Source organism: Zingiber officinale, chromosome 6B (genome assembly GCF_018446385.1).
Source record: "Zingiber officinale cultivar Zhangliang chromosome 6B, Zo_v1.1, whole genome shotgun sequence".
Classification (NCBI taxonomy): domain Eukaryota; kingdom Viridiplantae; phylum Streptophyta; class Magnoliopsida; order Zingiberales; family Zingiberaceae; genus Zingiber; species Zingiber officinale.
Window position 1 is genome coordinate 12664187 of NC_055996.1, and position 23683 is coordinate 12687869.

The following is a 23683-nucleotide window of genomic DNA, read 5'->3' on the forward strand; positions in this document are numbered from 1 at the left end:
GGGTAAAACATATCTATCCTATACTTGACTCAACTGTTGAATGCTATCATATACCCAATCTCCATTCATGTGCGGGATTGTTGAATAAGTGTTAATAGAGAAGAGGTGGAAGAGGATAGAAGCTTTATTGTAAATGAGATTTTAGTCTCACATTGGAAATTTCAAGACATATTGGTTAGTTTATATTGATTCACATGCATTGAGAATGGTAACAAATGCATGGGGAGAAGCTTTCTCTCATGCATGGGTGGGCAGGGGGACTGCAAATCCAAGGCCCGGATTACACTGAACCATGTTGATTCATGTGCAGGTCAAGTGGAACAACCAACCTTTTGCTTGTGTAACGGATGCATTAAATTTGAGATTAATGCAAAATCGAAACGATCGAGTGATAATGAGTGAGTTCTCTCCTCCTATGTCATGTAACTCCTATTCGACAGAGTGTCCGTGATAGCAATCGGGTGCCTCTCAGTTCGCCATGACCACCAGTGCTTGGTGGAATTCATGGTCAGTCATTATATCCTAGGAAACAGACAACCCTAGTAAGCCTCGAAGCACAGCCGAAGGTGAGGAGAATGTGTTTCAAGGAAACTGCGACTCTCGCAGGCCTCGGTCAGCTTGCCCCGGTCTCTTCATCAACCCGGTCGGCCCCTTCACTCGACCGACCTCTCCACTCGCCCGGTCGGTCTCTTCATCCACCCGACTGACTTCTCTGGCCACTCGGCCTGTCGCTTCGCTCGCCCGGCCTGTCTGCTCGCCCAACTTGCCTCTCGCTAGGCCTGTCTACCTGCCTGACCGTATTGCCTGGTCTGCCTTACTGCTCAGTCGGTCTCTCTGGCTGGATGACTACTCTGTCCAATCAGACTATGTGCTCTCGACTGCTCGGCTTTGCAACACAGACCTGCTGCTCAGCAGATCTGCCCGCTCGACGACTGAGTACGATCTGCCGCTCTTCGACACGTAGCAGAAACCAACCCCTGCTAACAGCATGACATTATCCGCTCAGGTCATCTCTATTGTAAATTGAATTTAAATTCTATGTAATTTTAAATTCAGCTAAGTCCCCAAAAATCTCCGACAACATATTATTTTTTCCCAACATAAACTTCCTTGTGGTTACAAATAGGAGAAGGTTAAGGGTAGATGAGATTTAAATAAAGACATTTTTTATATAAATATCAAGTATTCATATCTTAGGGGGTGTTTGGTTGATGGGTTTGAGAATGAGGGAATGGAATGATAGTAAAAGATAGTATTTGGATTGTGAGTTTGGGAATGATATTTTGGGAATGATTACTAGATTTATGGGAATCAACCAAACCCATATAACTTGATGGGTTTCATTTCCATTTCTATTCTCATTCCACCCTACTATCAAACTCATACCCATAGTGATTCCCATTATTTAACCAAACACCCCCTTAACCTCTAACTAATTTTACGATAGATAGTTTGTCTCGTATTTTATCAATACAAAAAATTCAAGCACGGTAACTCCTTGTATGGCTCCTCGGGTTCCCTAGTAATTCAAGTATCATAGACAAGGTAAGGCTTAAGGCCTAGGTCTTGAATAAAATTAGAGTCATTATTATAATTTTTTTTAAATGTGTGAGTATTTTATGGTTGATCCTGTCGAGAATATGAGAAGATAGAACTGTCGAAATGATGTGGCTGGAATGCTGACCAAGTTGTCATACCCGAAGGTGGAGGGTATGATGAGTTGTCTCCCATGTTGACCAAATCATCAGGAGACCTCCATTCAATACTATCTCTTGTCAGCGACCGGGTTGTCCCGATCCCTGGTACCTCGATGCTAAGGCATGTCCCAAAAACACATAAGCAGTCCAATAATAGTAGAGCAATGAAATGACTAAATAATGAGTATGTTGACATACCTGGGAGGGGGGGGGGGGTGCCCTTTGGTAGATTGGTGAGCTGATCAAGTTATCGTAAACCGGAAGAGTAGGTAAATGTGAGCTGGATGGGAAGCTCGGTCCGGAGGCGACAACACAGAGCCCAGTGCGGTATGAATCCGGAAGACGGCACACAGTCAGAATACAGTACCGACGCATAGGTAGGAATATGGCAACGACACGCAGGCCAGAACAAGATAACGGCTCATAGGCCGAATAATACCCACAGCTCACAATCATAATAGTGGTACAAAGGCGGATCGACGTCGGAAGCGTACGACAGTGCGGATCGGAGGTCGTTTGCGACAATGGGAACCGGATGTGGCTCGGGGTTGTGTGTCGACGACATGTATACACGAGAAGGGGAGAGGAGCAGTGTCGGAGTCGTCGACTGATATCAACGTCGGCCGCCATGAGGTGGCGAATCAAAACCTAGTGCCTTTGTGTGAGGGTGAGGCGGAGAAGGAGACATCCAGCGCATCTCCATGGTGGCGGTGGAAGCCATGGGTCAGCCGATGGCTGACGCCGAAGGTGGCGAGCAGAAGGGCCGGAGCCGACGTGAAGCACTGCACGGGATCCGTGGTAGCAGTGGCCCTAAGGCCTGAGGCGGCGATGAGATCTGATCGCTACTGCTTGCAGCGCCGACAGCCTATCAAAACGATCAGCAATATCTGGACACCTTGCACTGACCGAATTCCATACAGCACTGCATTTGGGTGTCATGCATCTAATGCGACGGCTTTGTCCATCATTTATCTTCACTATAAAATGCTCAGTCCAACAATCATTGCAGAAAGTATGCCCACAGTCCATTTCAGTGATTGCATCTGTAGGAACGGTCTCAAAACATACATCACAGGTGACAGGATTCACTGAAGTGGATAAGCCTTTGTTATCGACAACGGGTACTCCTTCTTGTGAGAACAATCTGTCCCTTCCCTTTTGATCGAGCAACTCAAAGATCCTCTCAACATCCCAGCGGTAATGAATAAGAAGGGTCCTCGCATGCTGCTCTTTAAGAGCCAGCAGCTGCATCACCTTCCGCAAATCCTCTTTCTGTGTTGCTAGGAGGGACTCTTTTGTGATAACCGACGACAGTGACCAGTGGCACTCTTCCTCGCGCCCGTCTTCGAGGCCCTGTAGGACATTCTCTTCGATAACGCCTTCATGATCAGTGAGGTAGCAATCCTCCAAATCACAAAGGTAGTCCTCCTCGTCTGTCATGCTGGGCTCGACGGCGAATCGAAGGGAGGCGGTGCGATCGGATGGACTCGGGCAGAGGCGATGGAATTGGGGGATGGCAGCGGAGCAGCTTCGAGAGGAAGCCAAGCGAAGCAGAAGTGAGATCGGAGAAAACGAGATGAGGAAATAGACAGTAGGGGCGGTAGATGCGGCCGATGGAGGGATCGGCGAGCTCGCAGGGTTCGAGCTCCAACTCCGCGAGAAAAGAGGCCCTAGGCAAGACGGCGGGGGCGCCGCAGACCTCGCATGCGGAGGCAGCGGTTGGGTTGGAGAAGGGAAAGGCACGGCACGACCATCGCGAGACCTCGGAAAGAGTAGAAGACGAAAATGAAAATGAAGGAGAAGAGGTGACGGGGACGGGAGAGAGGCAGACTTGGCAGGAGAAGGTATGAGATAGAGCGTTTTCCAAAAACCTCCCCTCTTCCCCTTTTTTGGCCTATGAGCCGTTATCTTGTTCCGGCCTGCGTGTCGTTGCCATCACACACTCTTTTTTCTTTTTTTCTCATCACACTTTCTCTCTCATCATACTTTCTCTCTCCTCAATCTCTTCCAGCACACTCTCTTTCTTCTTTTTCTCTCGTCATACTTTCTCTCTCCTCAATCTCTCCCATCACACTCTCTTTTTTCTCATCACACTTTCGCTCTCATCACACTTTCTCTCTTCTTAATCTCTATTGTCACACTCCCTCCTTTTTTTCCTCAACACACTTTCTCTTTCATCATACTTTCTTACTCATCATACTTTTTCTCTTCTCAATCTCTCCCATCATACTCACTGTTCTCTTTTTTTCTCATCACACTTTCTCTCTCATTATACTTTCTCTCTCACCATACTTTCTCTCTCCTCAATCTCTCTCATCACACTCTCTCTCCTAATTTTTTTTCTCATTACATTTTCTCTCTCTTCATTCTCTCCCATCATACTTTTTCTCACATCATATTTTCTCTCTCATCTTCTCTTATCATGCTCTCTCTTATCACACTCTCTTTTCTCATTTTCTCTCATCACACTTTCTCTCTCTTCATTCTTTCTCATCACACTTTCTCTCTCATCATTCTCTTTCATCATATTTTTCTCTCATATTCATCTTTCTCTCACATCTATTTTTTTCTATTATTTTCCTTTAAGGGTAAAAAAGGAAATTTTGATTTATTCCGATAGAAAATATGCAACTAATCAAACACTACTTTTAAGAGTGATATTCATGCTCATACCCATTCACATTCCATAATACAATGATTCCTATTCCTATGAAAGAACCAAACACCCCCTAAAATATTCTCCCACTTCTCCATAGTTCCCTTTGGATCCATAGATATATCCGTATCAACTAAAAATCATAATATGGCATCGGACTAGTAATAGCATTGTCCATCTACATCACGTGGTAAAAGGACGATTCGTTCGGTACAGTATTACATCACGCCGCTATGTGTGCAAGGTGTTGGTTGCTACTCGAAAAACCTATCGGTTCCACTGTACAAAAATTTTGTACAAAGGTCTGAGCCTTTTCCTAGCTACCATGTGTTCTTTTAAATGAAACTTGGATCGCCTGCGGAACTTAACACGTTTGATCCTAAGTTTAATTTATTTGTTCTTTTAGGTTTAGACTTGGATCTCCTGCGAAACTTAACACGTTCGATCCAAATCACCTAAGTCACGAATACAATTAAATATCTATTTCCAAAATCGGCTTCCAGTACTGCATGGCGAGGCACTTGACCTTCTTGGATATGGGAGCAACCATCACCGACTAGACAAAGCCTGTTAAGGAAATTAAATATTTAACCTTCCCATAGTAACCCTAGGTTAACCGCTAAGAACAATCAAATCACAAGGAAAAGAAAAAACAAAAGAACACAACTTCGAAAACTAATTAAAAAAACTAGAATCGCATGCCTCTTGTATTTGGTATTTTTACAAAGGAACAAAACTAACATGATGCGGAAAACAATTATTAGTTATACCTTTCTTTTAGAATAATGACCTCTTGATCTTCTATCGTATTCCTCTTCTAATCTCGGACGTTGTGTGGGCAACGATCTTCCTAGACGAGAACCACCTAGCACCTTCTTCTCCTTCCTTCAAGTTTCGGCCAAGCACAAAACTTCCAAAGGATGAAGAACTTTTTCCACCAACCAACCTCCAAGGGATGCAAGCTTTCTCTCCTTCTTCTCCAAGCTAGGATCCGGCCACCACTTGATCTCCAAGAAAAAAGAGAGGTTCGGCCACACCAAGGAGAGGAGAGAACTTGAAGGGGTTGGCCACACCAAGGAAGAAAAGAGGGAGAAATAGAATAGAGGTTGTGTCTTGTGAAGGCACCCAAACCCCCTCTTTTATAATCTTTAACCTTGGCAAATAAGGAAAATTTAATAAAACCTTCCTTAATTCTATTGCCATTGAAAAGGAAAATTTTAATTAATTAAAATTAAAATCCTTTTCTTAGTGTATATGGCCGGTCACATCAAATAAGCAAACAAGGAAATTTTTCGCTAGAAAAATTAAAGCTTCCTAATTTGCTTCAGGAGAAATTTTAAAATAAAATTTCTCTTTAATAATCCCTTCATGATTGATGCTATAAAAGGATATTTCTATAATTTTAAAATTTAACTTTTCAACATGTGGATGATAAATAAGTAAAGTTTTTACCAAAATTAAAATCAACCTTTTAATCTACAAATAAGGAAAGAGATTTAACTCTTCTCTTAATCTTTTGTAGAATCTTATAAAAGGAAATATTTTAATTTTTAAACTCTCTTTTAAATCATGTATTCCACATAAGAAAAAATTTAAAATTAAAATTCCTTTTGTATTTTTAATGGCCGGCAACCTAGACTTGGGTTCAAGCTAGGGCCGGCCACCCATGGACCAAGGCTTGGCCGACCCTAGCTTGGTCCCCAAGCTAGCTTAGCCGGCCCCTATAACATGGGTATGAAGGTGGGTATAGGTGGGTATAGTACCCTATAAATAAGAGGCTACGATAGGGACCGAGAGGAGGAATTGGTTTTGTTCTCCCGATAAAATTAAGCATCCCGTGTTCGCCCCGAACACACAACTTAATTTTATCAATAATAATTCATTCCACTAGAGAACTATTATTGAACTACTGCACCAATCCCAAATTACATTTTTGGGCTCCTTCTTATTATGAGTGTGTTATTCTCCCTGTGTTTAAGATAATGAATGTCCACTAATTAAATGAATTACTGACAACTCACTTAATTAATATCTTAGTCCAAGAGTAGTACCACTCAACCTTATCATCATGTCGGACTAAGTCCACCTATAGGGTTTAACATGACAATCCTTATGAGCTCCTCTTAGGGACATTCTCAACCTAGATTTCTAGGACACAGTTTCCTTCTATAATCAACAACACATACTATAAGTGATATCATTTCCCAACTTATCGGGCTTATTGATTTATCGAACTAAATCTCACCCATTGATAAATTAAAGAAATAAATATCAAATATATGTGCTTGTTATTATATTAGGATTAAGAGCACACACTTCCATAATAACTTAGGTCTTTGTTCCTTTTTAAAGTCAGTATAAAAAAAACGACCTCTAATGGTCCTACTCAATTCACTCCAAGTGTAATTATATAGTTAAGATAAACTAATACCTAATTACACTACGATCTTTCAATGGTTTGTTCCTTTCCATCTTGGTCGTGAGCTACTGTTTATAATTTATAAGGTGCTGATAACATGATCCTCTATGTGTGACACCACACACCATGTTATCTACAATATAAATTAATTGAACAACTACATTTATTATAAATGTAGACATTTGACCAATGTGATTCTTATTTCTAGATAAATGTTTATACCAAAAGCTAGACTTTTAGTATACATCCTAACACAAGGAACTTTTCTATTTTGCTCTAATGATGCTTTGATTTTTGCTTCTAATTTCCCCATTCAATCTATCAATTAATTCTAGATTAATTACAATTTTACATTTTCCTAAAATTCTACCTACTGCTAGAATATAAGACTCAATTTCATTTTTTCCATAATATTTTATAATTAAATAATCTATCAATCATCTCATTCTATCATAAGGGTTATGTGTTTTTTCTCTATCATCTTTGATTCTATCAAAGGATGTCCTTAACCTCCTTCGTAGAACGAAAGAGGTGAAGATCGAGTCTTCAATTATGTCGGCACTCAACACAAGTAATTCTTATTCTCTAAATTCGTTCATATACTTGATAAGATCCGCTTTACGATAGAAATCTATGATTATGGGATCGAGCTTATGTCACGTTCTACCGTCTTAAAATATATCATACATTTCCTCCATCGTCAGTGATTCTATCAAAGGACCTTCTTATCTCCGCTCGGATGATATTTCTTTTTTACTATTTTCTTCTCTTTTGAAATATTCTTTATTATTTTATATAAAAGATAAATTATGAATTGAATGGACCCAAACAAAGTTGGAAAAATAAATTAATAGCAATTGCATGAGAAATTTTTCCACACTTTTTCTTATTTTCGGTGCAAGCAAAATATCAAATTACTACCATCACAATTCACACTTAAAAAATTATGAAATATGATACTTTTTAAGTGCACTTATCTAGTTTATTATATACTTTTAAGTGTATAAATTAGGTTTTTAAATGCATAAATTGTTAGTTAGAGCCCTAGAGCCAATCATATGATGATTGTTGTATAGACTCGATGTATCATATTTCTATATACTTATAAAGGTATTTCTTTATGATTATTATACTTACTTGTATTGGTGCCAAATAACTAAGTATAATAGCGTCCTTGAGTAGAAGGTTCATATCTATATCAATCGATTGGTTGAATCGATAGTGAGATGATATAGAGAACACTACTCTTAATCATTCCTAGTCAAGTATTAACATTCAGGGACAATGTTAATGCGACGAGACTAGCATGTAGGTCAACTCGTTGACTTGATCTCACAAGTCATGGATATAGAGATATCAAGTTGACACATGGGTATGCATTGGAGAATGTATACTGAATGACCCGTCATGAGAAAGTATCATGAATCGTTATATGAGTGTCATATACTTTCTCATGTGACTATTAGTATGACTATTAGTCCTTGGCCCTGAAGTCACCATGGTTCCCTACATAAGGAGTTGCATACTTTGGCTTCGTCAAATGTCACCCATAACTGGGTGGACTATAAAGGCGATTACTGGATATGTAACAAATTATGCGGAGGGATGTGAGTGATGTAGATGGGATCTATCCCTCCTATATGACGGGAGTGACATCATCATTCTTGATAGAGTGAGACCACTAAGTGCATGGTCATGCCCAAATGAGTCAATGTGAGATATTGAGCTCATTTGTTTATAGTGAGTCTACTTGGAGTTCAAGATATAGATTAATTAGAGGATGACATGGTCTATGCCTCAATTTAATCAATCTAGATGTCAAGGATAGAAGGATATTATCATATATTGTGAAGGATCACAATTAGTAGTCACAAGGTGATGTTGAATCTCAACATTCTTGTAACTTGGGTAGTAATGATGTGTTGCTAGATATCGCTCATTACTTATGCTTCTAAATGGTTTTAAGAGCATTGTCAACGTTACAAGAACCTATAGGGTCATACACAAAGGGCAATTAGATGGAGAATAGGTTCATATGATGAACCAAGAGGATTAGGTTCATATGATGAACCAAATTGGATTAAGAGTAATCCAAATTAGACTAATTGAGTTGGACTCAATTTGATTCATGTATTGAATGAGTCTAATTTAGATTATGACTCATTGAATCAATTTAATTTAATGGATAGAGATTCACTAAATTAAATTGACTTAAATCAAAGGTTGGATTTGATCAACCATGGGAGAATTTAAGTCAAGTTTGACTTGACTTGAGAGGGAAGATGAAGGGTCAAGTTTGACTTGACCTTGACTTGACCAAATGCCATGTCATTGTGACTTGGCATAGGGTCGGCCAATGATGATGTGACACATCATCAAGGCAACTTCATGGTATGCCACCTCATGAGGGAAACCAAGAGTCTTGACTCTTGAGATTCCATGGAGGTTACAAACCTCATTGAAGTGACCGACCACTTTTAGTGATGGAATGAATTGATTTTTCAGTCAAGGCCTCATCTTCTTCCTCCTCTCTTCCTTCTTGCTCTCCCTCTCATCCTTCCTGAGACTCCTTTGGGGTGCTAGCACACTCTAAGATTTCTTCTTCATCTTTTGTTCGTGTGGATACTTCTAGAGGTGTGTACACTTGAACACACTTGAGATCCGACGGATCTTGGACGAGCGGGATTTGCGAAGGACTTCGCTTCAAAGGTATACTCACTTTCTTGTAGATCCAGTGTAGATCTAGGGTAGGAAACATGTGTTGGAGTGTATACTGAAAGTCTAAACTTTGTAAACATTCATTATGAATAAAGAATTACATTTGGTCAAATTGTCTACATTTAGTTGTAGTTGTTCAATTAATTTATATTGTAGATAACATAGTATGTGGTGTCACATGCAGAAGATAATGTTATCGGTACCTTATAAATTATAAACAGTAGCTCACGACCAAAATGGAAAGGAACAAACCATTAGAAGGTCGTAGTGTAATTAGATATTAGTTTATCTTGACTATATAATTACACTAGTACACTCAGAGTGTATTGAGTAGGACCATTTGAGGTCGTTTCTTTTATACTGACTTTATAAAGGAACAAAGACCTCAGTTATTATGGAAGTGTGTGCTCTTAATCCTAATATAATAACAAACACATATATTTGATATTTATTTCTTTAATTTATCAATGGGTGAGATTTAGTTCGATGAATCAATAAACCCGATAAGTTGGGAAATGGTATCACTTATAGTGTGTGTTGTTTATTATAGAAGAAAACTGTGTCCTAGAGATACCAGATTGATAATGTCCTCAAGAGGAGCTCATAAGGATTGTCATGTTAAACCCTGCAGGTGGACTTAGTCCGACATGATGATAAGGTTGAGTGGTACTACTCTTGGACTAAGATATTAATTAAATGAGTTGTCAGTAACTCACTTAATTAGTGGACATTTGATATCTTAAACACGGGGAGACTAACACACTCATAATAAGAAGGAGCCCAAAAATGTAATTTGGGATTGGTGCGGTAGTTCAATAATAGTTCTCTAGTGGAATGAATTATTATTGATAAAATTAAGTTGTGTGTTCGGGGCGAACACGGGATGCTTAATTTTATCGGGAGACCAAAACCAATTCCTCCTCTCGGTCCCTATCGTAGCCTTTTATTTATAGAGTACTATACCCACCTATACCCACCAATAGGGGGCCGGCCAAGCTAGCTTGGGAACCAAGCTAGGGCCGGCCTAGGTATAAATTAGGGTGGTCGGCCCTAGCTTGAACCCAAGCTAGTGGGGGCCGGCCAAATTAAATTAAAAAAAAAAATTAATTTTAATTTTTATTATGTGGAAGAAATAATTTATTAAAGAGAATTAAAATTTAAATATCTCTCTTGTAAAAGATCTATAAAAGATTAAAGAAAGAGATTAGATCTCTTTCCTTATTTGTAGATTGGTGAGATATTTTATTTTCTCTTTAAAATTATCCACATGTTGATAAAATTAAAATTATAGAAATTTCTTTTTATCAACTATGAAGAGATTTTTAAAGAGAAATTTTAATTTTAAAATTTCCGGAAATAAATTAGGAAGTTTTAATTGTTGATTAAAACTTGTCTAATTTATCTCTTTTAATGTGGCCGGCCATTAGAGATTAATTGGGGAAATTTTATTTTATTTTTCTCAATTAAATCATGTCAAGGGAATTAAGGAAATTTTATTGTAATTAAATTTCCTAATTTGCCTAGGCCAAGGAATATAAAAGAAGGGGTTGTTGGAGCAATCCCAATGGTTCGTGGGACCATGTGTTTTGGTGTTTGGGCAAAGGGTTTAAGTTAGGTTTACCCTTGTTATTTGATATGTGTACTTGAGTTGTGCAGGACTGCAGGTGACACATGTGACTCAGGTTGACAGCTTCGGGTCCGGTGAAGGATGGAGCATCCGAGGGACCATGGACAAGGCAGCAAGGACAATGGCTGAGGGAAGCAACTTCGAGGCATATGCGAAGGATGGCATTGGAGACAAGCCGCGGGCTTGGATGCATCCGAGGGACGAGAGCCAAAGGAAGTAGGCTTGAAGGCAAGAGGTCAAGGCTGCAAAGAAGAGTCAAATGAGTCGTGAGGGTACGAGTGCATGAGAGATTGTACCCGGAGTAAAATCCTAGTTTTAGGGTTTTACTGTAGCGGCACTATAGCAGTTACTGTAGTGTACTGTAGCAGTCGACTGGTGTATGGACCAGTCGACTGATGCACTGTAGCAGATAGCCGTTGAGAGAGCCGTTGGGCTGGCATCAGTCGACTGGTAACGGGCAAATCAGGTTCTGATTTGTTCCAAGCTCTATAAGAAGAAGCTTGGTATGGTCGGCCAAGGTGATGAAATTAGACTTGGTTAAAGCCTAATTAGTAGTCACTAAAGTGCTCAAGGATCTCTTATGTCCAAGTGTTCTTGGTTGAAGTTGTGGTGAGGTTTTTCCACCTACAAGGAGCGGTTTGAGCTAGCCGGAGTTTCCGGGGACTAATCCACCGACGGATTGAGGGATCGTCCACCTTACGGACAGTCGTGGAGTAGGAGCATCATCTCCGAACCACGTTACATCGACGTGCATTGGTTTGCTTGTTCTTTTCTTTATCTTTAGCTTTCGTATTCATAATTTGTATTGTATTATTCCGCTTGCGCACTAACAAATACGTAGGAAGCCATCGATTTGGGTGAGACGCTATTCACCCCCCCTCTAGCGGACGTCAAGGTCCTAACAGGGGTGAGAGTGCCTTCATGAGATACAACCTCTATTATTTCTCTCCCTCTTTTATTCCTTGGAGTGGCCGGCCATCCTCTTCCTCTCTCCCTCTTTGTGGTGGCTGAAACTCTCAAAGGCTTGGAGCTCTTGTGGCGGCCGGATACTACTTGGAGAAGAAGAAAAAGAAGAAGGAGAAAAAGCTAGCATCTCTTGGAGCTTGGTTGGTGTTTTGTTCTTCATCCTTGGTTAAGCTTTTTGTGGCCGAACCTAGCTAGGAGGAGAAGAAGGTGGTTGGTGGTTTCTCATCTCGGAAGATCGTTGCCCACACAACGTCCGAGGTTAGAAGAGGAATACGGTAGAAGATCAAGAGGTCTTTCTAAAAGGTATAACTAGTAATTTTTCTTTCCGCATCATACTAGTTATTTTTGGAAATAATACCAAATACAAGAGGCTTACGATTCTAGAATTTCGAATATGTTTTTTCGATATTGTGTTCTTTTATTTTTTCTTTTCCTTGTGATTTGATTGTTCTTTTCGGTTAACCTAAAGTTATTTTAGGAAATTAAATATTAGCTTTCTATAAAAGGTTTTGTCTAGTCGGTGGTGGTTGCTCCCATATCCAAGAAGGTCATGTGCCTCGCCACGTCAGTACTGGGAACCGATTATGGAAATTAATATTTAATGGAATTAATAACTTAAGGTGATTTGGGTCGAACGTGTTAAGTTCCGCAGGAGATCCAAGTCAAAACCTAAAAGAATAAATAGATTAAGTTTTGGATCAAACGTGTTAAGTTCCGCAGGCGATCCAAAATTTAATTTAAAAGAACACATGGTAGTTAGGAAAAGGTTTAGATCTTTGTACAAAATTTTTGTACAGTGGAACCTCTAGGCTTTCCGAGTAGCATCCAACAACATGTACATATAAATTTTTATATATCTTCGCATGGATCTGTGGCAAGACTTCGGGATTTCCGCAACGCAAAAAGCGATTTTTGCGGCCCGAAAGTTCGAACAGTGGTATCAGAGCCACGTGTGAAGCGTGTACTTGTTTCGTTTGTATTTTTATGAAAAATATCAGATCTGTAAGTTTCTGTAATTTTACTATTTTTATAGATTTTATGGATGTTTTTCTCGTAGAGGCGAAGCAACAAGTGTTAGGACACTTGTAGGCTTCGACTACCGAGAAAAACTTTCCGAAACGGCTAGGTCCCGCCCAAATTGTTTTGGGACAGCGGCTTAAGGCGCTGTTAGATCGTAGCAGGACACTCGTGATACTCATTTCACGAGAAGGGGCACTGCCCCTAACCCCGCAAGGGGCATTGTCCCGCGATTACGCCCGAAAATCGCTAAACGGGACTGTCGAGAAATTTTAACTCATAAAATTGTAAAAATAGTAGTAAAATTACATAAATTTATATAAAATACATAATTTAGAATTATGTATGATTTTGTGATGGTCATGGCCCAAAAATCCAATTTGATTGGACTAAATGTGTTGTAATTCATAATATGGCCTGCGCGCCATTTTGTGTGATGTGCGTGTTGTATATATTATGCGACCTACGTGTCGTACCTCCCTCATTTTTATTTCCTGTTGTAAATAGATTTTTAGACTCGAATGTAACTTGAGTTGCATATCTGTAATGTATAAAAAAAATGGAGCGGTGGAAGGTCGATTCGAGAAGGAACGACGAGGAGGGTGCAAGCAACACATGGTGGTCAAAGGGAGGAGCTTGGAGAAGTTGTTGACCCTAGGTTGACTGTCCAATCTTCTCATTGGCTTGAGAAGATTGTAGTAGGGCCATGACCTAATCAAAATTTAATTAATTGCTTGTGTATGTGATGCATGATAATGTAGAGTAATTAATTAGTGCCTTGATGCGTATAAGATACGAATCTATGATTAGATTAGATCTAAATCAACTCAACTCGAAATGCCTACTAAGTTCGGATACCCATCACTACCTCGATCATTTGTTATTGTTGAATCTGTCAAAGCAGAGCAATGCATTTTATCTTGGTAGGGTGCGGAGGGATAATCTTGGTCCCGCCTATCAAAGTTTGGGTGAGTACAAACTTAATTGGATTAAGTATAACTAGTTAACTCAATTGGATCGAGTATAACTATAGGCATTTTTCCAACGGTTGGAAAATAGGGCAAACTCACATTTATATTAAATCTTGGGTGATTTAGCCAAAGCTAACTCAAGTTCTAATATAAATGAGGATCTTGATCCTATAAACAAGAGTTGCGTAGAGATGTAATTAATAATTAGTTATCTACCGATTATACTAAGTCTTGAGCGATTTAGCCAAAGCTAACTCAAGGCGTAGTATGATGTGGATCTTGTCCCGCATGAATTATAGTTCATTGGTTAGAATCTAGTAAGTGTGGTTTGACCACATCCATGGCCTGATTCTACAAAAATTCTATAATTCAATGGGAGCATCATTTAATTAAAGGACTAATTAAATGATTAGTGAAATATGATATTTATTCTCTGCTTTATTTATGTTGTAGATTGCCATGTCGACAAACACGAACTCCTTCTCCCTGCGTTCTGTCCTTGACAAGGACAAGCTCAATGGAGCTAATTTCCTGGACTGGTACAGAAATTTGAGAATCATTCTCACACAAGAACGAAAACTGTACGTCCTGGAGCAGCCCATTTCGGAGGCACCTCCTGCCACTGCCACGCGAGATGACCGAGATGCTTATAAGAAGCATCAAGATGATGCATTAGATGTGTTATGCCTCATGCTCGCGACCATGAACTCTGAGCTTCAGAAGCAACACGAGTTGATGGGTGCTTATGATATGGTTGAACATCTTCGTCAACTATATCAAGGACAAGCAAGGCACGAGAGATTCGAGATCTCCAAGGCACTGTTTTAGTGCAAGATGCAAGATGGGACTCTCGTAGGTCCATATGTGCTCAAGATTATTGGGTACATAGAAAACCTACAGAGGTTGGGATTCCCACTTGGCCAAGAGCTGGCCACAGACTTGATCTTGCAATCCTTGCCAGAGAGCTACAGTCAATTTGTCATGAATTACAACATGAACGAAATTGACAAGCCACTGCCTGAGCTGCTAAGCATGTTGAGAACTGCTGAGCTAAACCTTAAGAAGGTAAGGCCCAACTCCATTTTGATGGTACAAAAGCATAAGGGCAAGGGTAAGCCTAAAGGCAAAGGAAAGTCCCAAGACAAGGGCAAAGGCAAGACACTGAAACCCAAAGGAGGGGTTGCCAAGGATGCTACCTGCTTCCACTGCGGTCAGACCGGGCACTGGAAGAGGAACTGCAAAGTTTACCTGGAAGATCTTAAGAAGAAGAGAAGTGAGACTTCTACTTCAGGTATATATGTTATATAAGTCAATCTATCTATTTCTACATCATGGGTATTAGATACCGGATGTGCTTCTCATATTTGTACTAATGTGTAGGCGCTGAGAAATAGCAGGACATTGACGAAAGGTGAGGTGGATCTACGAGTAGGAAATGGAGCATGGGTTGCTGCTGTTGCTGTAGGGACTTACTTTCTATCTCTGTCTTCTGGGCTTGTATTAGAATTAGATGAATGTTGTTATGTGTCTGCTCTTACTAAGAACATAATTTCAGTTTCTTGTTTGGACAAGAAAGGCTTTTCGTTTATCATAAAGAACAAATATTGTTCTGTCTATTTAAATGATATGTTCTATTGTAGTGCACCTCTGATGAACGGACTCTATATTCTAGACTTAGAGAACCCCACCTATAACATAAATACTAAAATGTTCAAATAAAATGAAATGAATCAAACCTATCTCTGACATTGTCGCTTAGGTCATATAAATGACAAACGCTTATCCCAGCTCCATAAAGATGGTTTGTTGGACTCATTTGATTTTGAATCATATGAGACATGCGAGTCATGCCTACTAGGCAAGATGACCAAGACTCCCTTTAGTGGACACAACGAGAGAGCGACTGATTTGTTAGGACTTATACATAGTGATGTATGTGGCCCTTTCAATGTCACTGCCAGAGGTGGTTATAGGTACTTCATTACCTTTATTGATGACTTCAGTAGATATGGTTATGTGTATTTGATGACACATAAGTCAGAATCTTTTGAAAAGTTCAAACCATTCAAGAATGAAGTACAAAACCAGCTTGGCAAAAGTATTAAGATACTTTAATCAGATCGAGGTGGTGAATACCTTAGCCATAAGTTTCGTGACTATCTAGCTGAGTGTAGGATTCTATCCTAACTCTGTCATGCCCCGAGAGTAAGGTTGTCCGACGAAAATCGGACAGTACCTCCCCTGTAGCAGTGACAAATAGAACCGGTATACAACACCACAGATAATACATATACAAATATATATCACAACCACGCAGATAATATACAACCCACACAGCTGGACAATCAAACACAGCGGAAAACAAGAATAACAAAGATAAAATAACAAAAACTCACCGCGGGCCGGCCCGGCTTGACTCATCGGCAAAACAACCAAATACAAATAACAAGTCCACAGCTCAATTATTACAATGCTAAATTCAAAGGTTTAACTCACAATAAAATGAAAACCAAAACCGTAAAACCATCCTCAGAAGTGACATGGGACCGGCAGTCGGGATCCTCCTCCAAGCGTACTAGCATCGCTATCACCGTGAAATTACCAATGCGGTGGTGAGTATAAAACTCGGTAATAGGATAGGCATGAGTATCATAAAGAACAGGAATACAAAAGGATACAGTCTTGGAAAGATAAATAGCGGATACTACAGGGTAAACAAAGTATATGTATATCCATACCGAAACCATATCCTAGGCTAACAAAGGTCAGGGGTGAGATAAACCTGCTACAGTACTACTCTGTAATCATAAAGTATCTTAATAGTAATCGGTGTCCAAGCATATATAATGGTATGTGATCACAGAATCGCATAAGTAAGCATAAACAAGATAAGCGGTATATCAAAAAAAAATAAGCGTATGCACGGATGGTCACTCCGCCCACCCCTCAAGTCCATGACCCCGTATGGACGAGAGGCCGGACAATGACAAACACAGCTACCACTACTCTCGAGTGGCCGAGCGGACAGTTGCATAGTAGCTAATAGCTACGTCTGTCCCTGCTGCCCGCGACTCCAGCAGACACTACCCATGAGTGAGCGAGTGGGGGCACGACAGACATGCGGCACGCTCCAAGCTACCACTACCCATGAGTGGCCGAATGTGCTCCTCAACCACAAGGGAGCCAAAGTCGCTGGCAATGCATGCAATGACATGATGCAAATGCAATATCATATATATATAACAGAAAATCAGGTATGCTACATGAATCCGCATGCTCAATACTAAGCATAAATAAACAGTAATCAAACAGGTAAGCATAAACAGGTAAGCATGGCATCTAGTATCTGCTAGGTATCAAGAATAACAACGGGAGACTGTATAGATAAGAAAGTGATCATCTCGAAGATTGAGTGGATAAAGTATCAAGCACAAGAAATAAAATGAGTGGAGTCAAGATAAATACTGCATATATGAAACTAACTCATGCACTTAGACCGATATCTAAAGGAGCAAGTTAAGAAGTACCCGCCTCTAAATGTAGGCTGAATCCGACGTCCACCTCGTCACGACACCTTCCTCGATCAGAGTCCTGTGTCAACGTATCAATTTAACTAAGTACATATGAAACTGAATAACCATACTAGTGTATATGATAGGTGAATTAAATCCAAGTTTCATTCACTATCCCAACGAAACCATTCTGACCTACTAATACCCAATCCACAGCCCTAACCGTATGCCTTCAGATCATAAAATTAGGATTCCCCCAAATCATGCATTTGTCCCCAATACACCAATGTACCAAATATCTGTTCAATTAAACTAGATATCGGAAGACCTAAAACCTTACCTTACACCCCACTGATCACTCACTGCCGGAAGGTAAGGTCTTCGGCTCAAGTCTTCCAATGATGCCCACCGCCACGACTCACGAACAGAGCTCCTACAGAGCCTTCAAACTATTGCAATCACACTATCAATGCATAATTCGGTTGGAATACAAGCTCAGATCCACAAACCTACTATCTTAATACTGTAAATACCTTACCCATGAGTCTCGGATGATGAACAGCTGCTGGTGGTTGTGATCGATCCCCTTCCCAGCAAGCCACTGCCACAACAAAACCTCAATCCATACAATCCTCCCAACCTGGTATCAAATCACAGGTCTTCATCACTAAAGAAACCCTAATCTAAACCATCCTTACCTCAATTTACCTCCACGACAGTACATACCTCAAGCAGCACAGAGATCCCGACGAATATGGTTCGGCCCTAAGGCTCAGCAAGTCGAACCCACCGTTTAGAGCACTTCTCACCAAAATCGGCCCTAGGGATCGACAATTCTTCCTCAGCAACTCCGGAGCTCAGATCTGTTCCTTCCGGCCGGAGATTCTCTGGCGAAGCGGCGCGTTTGAGGAAGGACACCGTCGGTGAGACCTCTACGGAGATGTCGAGGAAGTCGGAGGCTCGTCACGCTACAAGGAGCCGGCGATCAAACGCGGCCGTGCGTCGGAGCTGCGTCCGTCGATGAGATCGGGAGGAAATGACCCGAGAAGAGGGGAGTCGGCGTTTTAGGGCTCGGCGGGTGCACTGTAGCTTATAAGGGGAGGGTTTGGGTTAGGTTAAGTTCTCACAACTCCTTAACTAACCCTCTTTTAATGATGATTTACTTTACCACCTTAAGCTTAACAATTTATCCCCTTAAACATTGTCATAAGTCCTCCAAATAAATCCAGAAAAATGTCCAAAAATTCCTAATAATCATTATAGGTTATTTTATTTTACCGTATCTCACATTCTCCCCCTCTAATAAAAATTTGGTCCCCAAATTTATAACACAAATATCGAACCATCTAAACCAAAGAACATCCTCCGTCTTCTAGACGTACAACCAGTTCCTCTCCAACGATAAAGATACTGCTATGTAACGCGTCTAGCGTGTAGGCAACACCCCCCGAAAAGATACTTGAGAGATAAACAAATGGGTTCCACTAGCATCTATTAATAGTCCTATAATAAACGTATAAAGTAAAATAATACCTCGGAAGACCGATCTCTCAGCTCCCTGTGCCTCCTCTCGTGTAATAGCATAAGCGCGACCCTCCTCTGAGCTCAGCTGAGGCATGCCTGGGGTGGTCTGTGCTGGAATCGAAGGTGCAGGAATCGGCTGCTGATACTGAGACTGAGGCTGCTGTTGGAACGCTGAGTAGGGCTAAGGTGGATGAAAAACCTGCTGTACAGGAAATGTCTGATGAGAAGATACTGCGGCAGAATACTGTGTAGTCGCTGGTTCCTGACCCTGCACATGATATATCTGTCCCTGAGAAGGCTGAGGTCTCTGCTGATGTGGAGCACCCTGATTCGTTTGAGATCCTCTCTGCTGCCATGGCTGGGTGGGTCGATCTCCCTGACAGGTAACTTTAGTAGTCTCCAACCGAGCCTTCAGGGTACATTCCCAACTCTCATGGCCCGGAAGCTTACAATAGAAACATATAGAGTGATCCAACGGACAATCGGGTTTGAGGTGACTTTTCGAGCCGCACTGGTAACACCTGGTTTCACTATTATCATTCTTCCGATTTCTCTTAGGGGAACTAGTAGACCCATCCGTGGTGCGCCCTGATTCCTGTGGCCGAGAAGATCCTTCGGAAGTAACTTGCAAGTCTTGACCTTTATTCCCTCTCTTCTGCGACAGCTGCTTGTCCTTACTTTTCTCCTGATTCACTAGCTGCTGAGTCATCTCAATAAACAATGCTCGATCCAACACCTCCCGATAGGAACTACCTGGAAAACCTGACATTCGGATTCGAATGTATGCAGCAAGACCCTGGGTGAACTGCTGCATCCGGTCATAATCCTGTGCCACCAAATGAGGGCAAAACTCAGCCAATCTACAGAATTCAGCGTTGTACTCCATCACCGATCGATCGCCCTACTTGAAATTCAGGAATTCCTGTCGTCGAGCTAAACAGAATGTGGCTGGAAAATACTGCCGCTCAAACGCGTCTCGGAACATCGCCCATGTGATGCGCTGCTCTCCAAAGATCGTCTTATGCATGTCCCACCATGTGACTGCTTGATCTCGGAGATGATACGCTGCCAGTTCCACTTTCTCCTCATCCGTGCAACTCAGGTACTCAAAGGTGCTCTCTACATTCTTCAACCAACTTCGAGCAGCCCAAGGATCTGCTCCGCCCAAATATAAGGTAAATCTGTCCTTGACGGACCTCGCCAGCAACGGTATCCGAGCTCTGTCCCTCATCCAATCAGTAGTAGCAGGAGTAGGAAATGCTGATGGTATCCCGGAGGGAATCCCCGAGGCTGAAATTCTCGATTCCTACCAGATGGTATGACTGAAGGGATCTCCTGAGGCTGACGTCCCTGATCTCTAGGAGTCTGATGGGTCTGTCCCCGACTAGCCGTCTCAACATCCGTTGGATCCCTAGAAGAATCCGCCTCCTGAGTCACTGGTTCTGGTTCCTCGGCCTCAATGGGTTGTTTCCGTGGTCGTCCCGGACCACGACGATAACCGGCTCCCGCTCGACCACGCCTCACACCTGATGTAAACTACTAATAAGTATTACACACAGTATAAGTTCGTACTTATAAAACTTACAGCCAATTACTTGGAGGTGTTCCGCCGCCGCCTGGTCCCAAATCCCGAAAAGCCACTTCGAGGAATGAAATCACGAAAAATCCAAAACGTATGAATCGTAAACCTGTAGCTCTGATACCAATAAATTGTCATGCCCCGAGAGTAAGGTTGTCCGATGAAAATCGGACAGTACCTCCCCTGTAGTAGTGACAAATAGAACCGGTATACAACACCACAGATAATACATATACAAATATATATCATAACCATGCAGATAATATATAGCCCACACAGCTGGACAATCAAACACAGCGGAAAACAAGAATAACAAAGATAAAATAACAAAAACTCACCGCGGGCCGGCCCGGCTTGACTCATCGGCAAAACAACCAAATACAAATAACAAGTCCACAGCTCAATTATTACAATGCTAAATTCAAAGGTTTAACTCACAATAAAATGAAAACCAAAACCGTAAAACCATCCTCAGAAGTGACATGGGACCGGCAGTCGTGATCCTCCTCCAAGCGTACTAGCATCGCTATCAGCTACCTGGTGAAATTACCAATGCGGGTGGTGAGTATAAAACTCAGCGGGTAATAGGATAGACAGTGCATGAGTATCATAAAGAACAGGAATACAAAAGGATACAGTCTCGGAAAGATAAATAGCAGATACTACAGGGTAAACAAAGTATATATATATCCATACCGAAACCATATCCTAGGCTAACAGTAAGGTCCGAGATAAAGTAAATCACACAAGATCGCTCATAACTACGAATCACATATAAAGTATCTGCAATAGTAATCGTGTCCAAGCATATATAACGGGTATGTGATCACGAACTGCATAAGTAAGCATAAACAACATAAGGTGTATATCAAAAAAAAAAATAGCGTACGGATGGTCACTCCGCCCACCCTCAAGTCCATGACCCGGTATGGACGAGAGGTCGACAATGACAAACACACTCCAGCCTACCACTACTCTCAAGTGGCCGAGCGGACAGTTGCATAGTAGCCGAATAGCTACATCTGCGACGGGGTCCCCGCCGCGACTCAGCAGACACTACCCATGAGTGAGCGAGTGGGGGCACGACAGAACATGCGCACGCCCAAGCTACCACTACCCATGAGTGGCCGAGCGTGCCGCCAACCATCTCAACCACAAGGGAGCCAAAGTCGTCTATGCATGCAATGACATGATGCGAATAATGCAACAGTCATCATATATATATAAAAAATCAGGTATGCTACATGAATCCGCATGCTCAATACTAAGCATAAATAAACAGTAATCAAACAGGTAAGCATAAACAGGTAAGCATGGCATCTAGTATCTGCTAGGTATCAAGAATAACAACGGGAGACTGTATAGATAAGAAAGTGATCATCTCGAAGATTGAGTGGATAAAGTATCAAGCACAAGAAATAAAATGAGTGGAGTCAAGATAAATACTGCATATATGAAACTAACTCATGCACTTAGACCGATATCTAAAGGAGCAAGTTAAGAAGTACCCGCCTCTAAATGTAGGCTGAATCCGACGTCCACCTCGTCACGACACCTTCCTCGATCAGAGTCCTGTGTCAACGTATCAATTTAACTAAGTACATATGAAACTGAATAACCATACTAGTGTATATGATAGGTGAATTAAATCCAAGTTTCATTCACTATCCCAACGAAACCATTCTGACCTACTAATACCCAATCCACAGCCCTAACCGTATGCCTTCAGATCATAAAATTAGGATTCCCCCAAATCATGCATTTGTCCCCAATACACCAATGTACCAAATATCTGTTCAATTAAACTAGATATTGGAAGACCTAAAACCTTACCTTACACCCCACTGATCACTCACTGCCGGAAGGTAAGGTCTTCGACTCATGTCTTCCAATGATGCCCACCGCCACGACTCACGAACAGAGCTCCTACAGAGCCTTCAAACTATTGCAATCACACTATCAATGCATAATTCGGTTGGAATACAAGCTCAGATCCACAAACCTACTATCTTAATACTGTAAATACCTTACCCATGAGTCTCGGATGATGAACAGCTGGTGGTGGTTGTGATCGATCCCCTTCCCAGCAAGCCACTGCCACAACAAAACCTCAATCCATACAATCCTCCCAACCTGGTATCAAATCACAGGTCTTCATCACTAAAGAAACCCTAATCTAAACCATCCTTACCTCAATTTACCTCCACGACAGTACATACCTCAAGCAGCACAGAGATCCCGACGAATATGGTTCGGCCCTAAGGCTCGGCAAGTCGAACCCACCGTTTAGAGCACTTCTCACCAAAATCGGCCCTAGGGATCGACAATTCTTCCTCAGCAACTCCGGAGCTCAGATCTGTTCCTTCCGGCCGGAGATTCTCTGGCGAAGCGGCGCGTTTGAGGAAGGACACCGTCGGTGAGACCTCTACGGAGATGTCGAGGAAGTCGGAGGCTCGTCACGCTACAAGGAGCCGGCGATCAAACGCGGCCGTGCGTCGGAGCTGCGTCCGTCGATGAGATCGGGAGGAAATGACCCGAGAAGAGGGGAGTCGGCGTTTTAGGGCTCGGCGGGTGCACTGTAGCTTATAAGGGGAGGGTTTGGGTTAGGTTAAGTTCTCACAACTCCTTAACTAACCCTCTTTTAATGATGATTTACTTTACCACCTTAAGCTTAACAATTTATCCCCTTAAACATTGTCATAAGTCCTCCAAATAAATCCAGAAAAATGTCCAAAAATTCCTAATAATCATTATAGGTTATTTTATTTTACCGTATCTCACAAACTCACTCCTCCTGGAACACCACAGTGGAATGGTGTATCCGAAAGGAGGAATCGTACCCTATTAGATATGGTGCGATCTATGATGAGTCACACAGATCTTCCTATATCTCTTTGGGGCTATGCTATAGACACAACAACCTTCATACTTAACCGTGTTCCATCCAAGGCTGTGATAAAGACACCATATAGGATATGGACTGGGAGAGATGCCCAG

The 23683-nt window shown here is 41.5% G+C and overlaps 1 protein-coding gene across 1 annotated transcript in view; it reads left to right on the forward strand.

The window, feature by feature from the left end:
• The first annotated feature begins 3301 nt into the window (after positions 1-3301).
• Positions 3302-23683, forward strand: part of LOC121990770 — a 76154-nt gene continuing 55772 nt past the window's right edge. Inside the window, exons 1-6 of the mRNA XM_042544841.1 lie at positions 3302-3541; positions 19165-19311; positions 19360-19490; positions 20210-20423; positions 20523-20638; positions 20695-20780. Of these exons, the coding sequence (XP_042400775.1) occupies positions 3302-3541; positions 19165-19311; positions 19360-19490; positions 20210-20423; positions 20523-20638; positions 20695-20780 (934 nt within the window). The remainder of the gene's footprint in view (positions 3542-19164; positions 19312-19359; positions 19491-20209; positions 20424-20522; positions 20639-20694; positions 20781-23683) is intronic.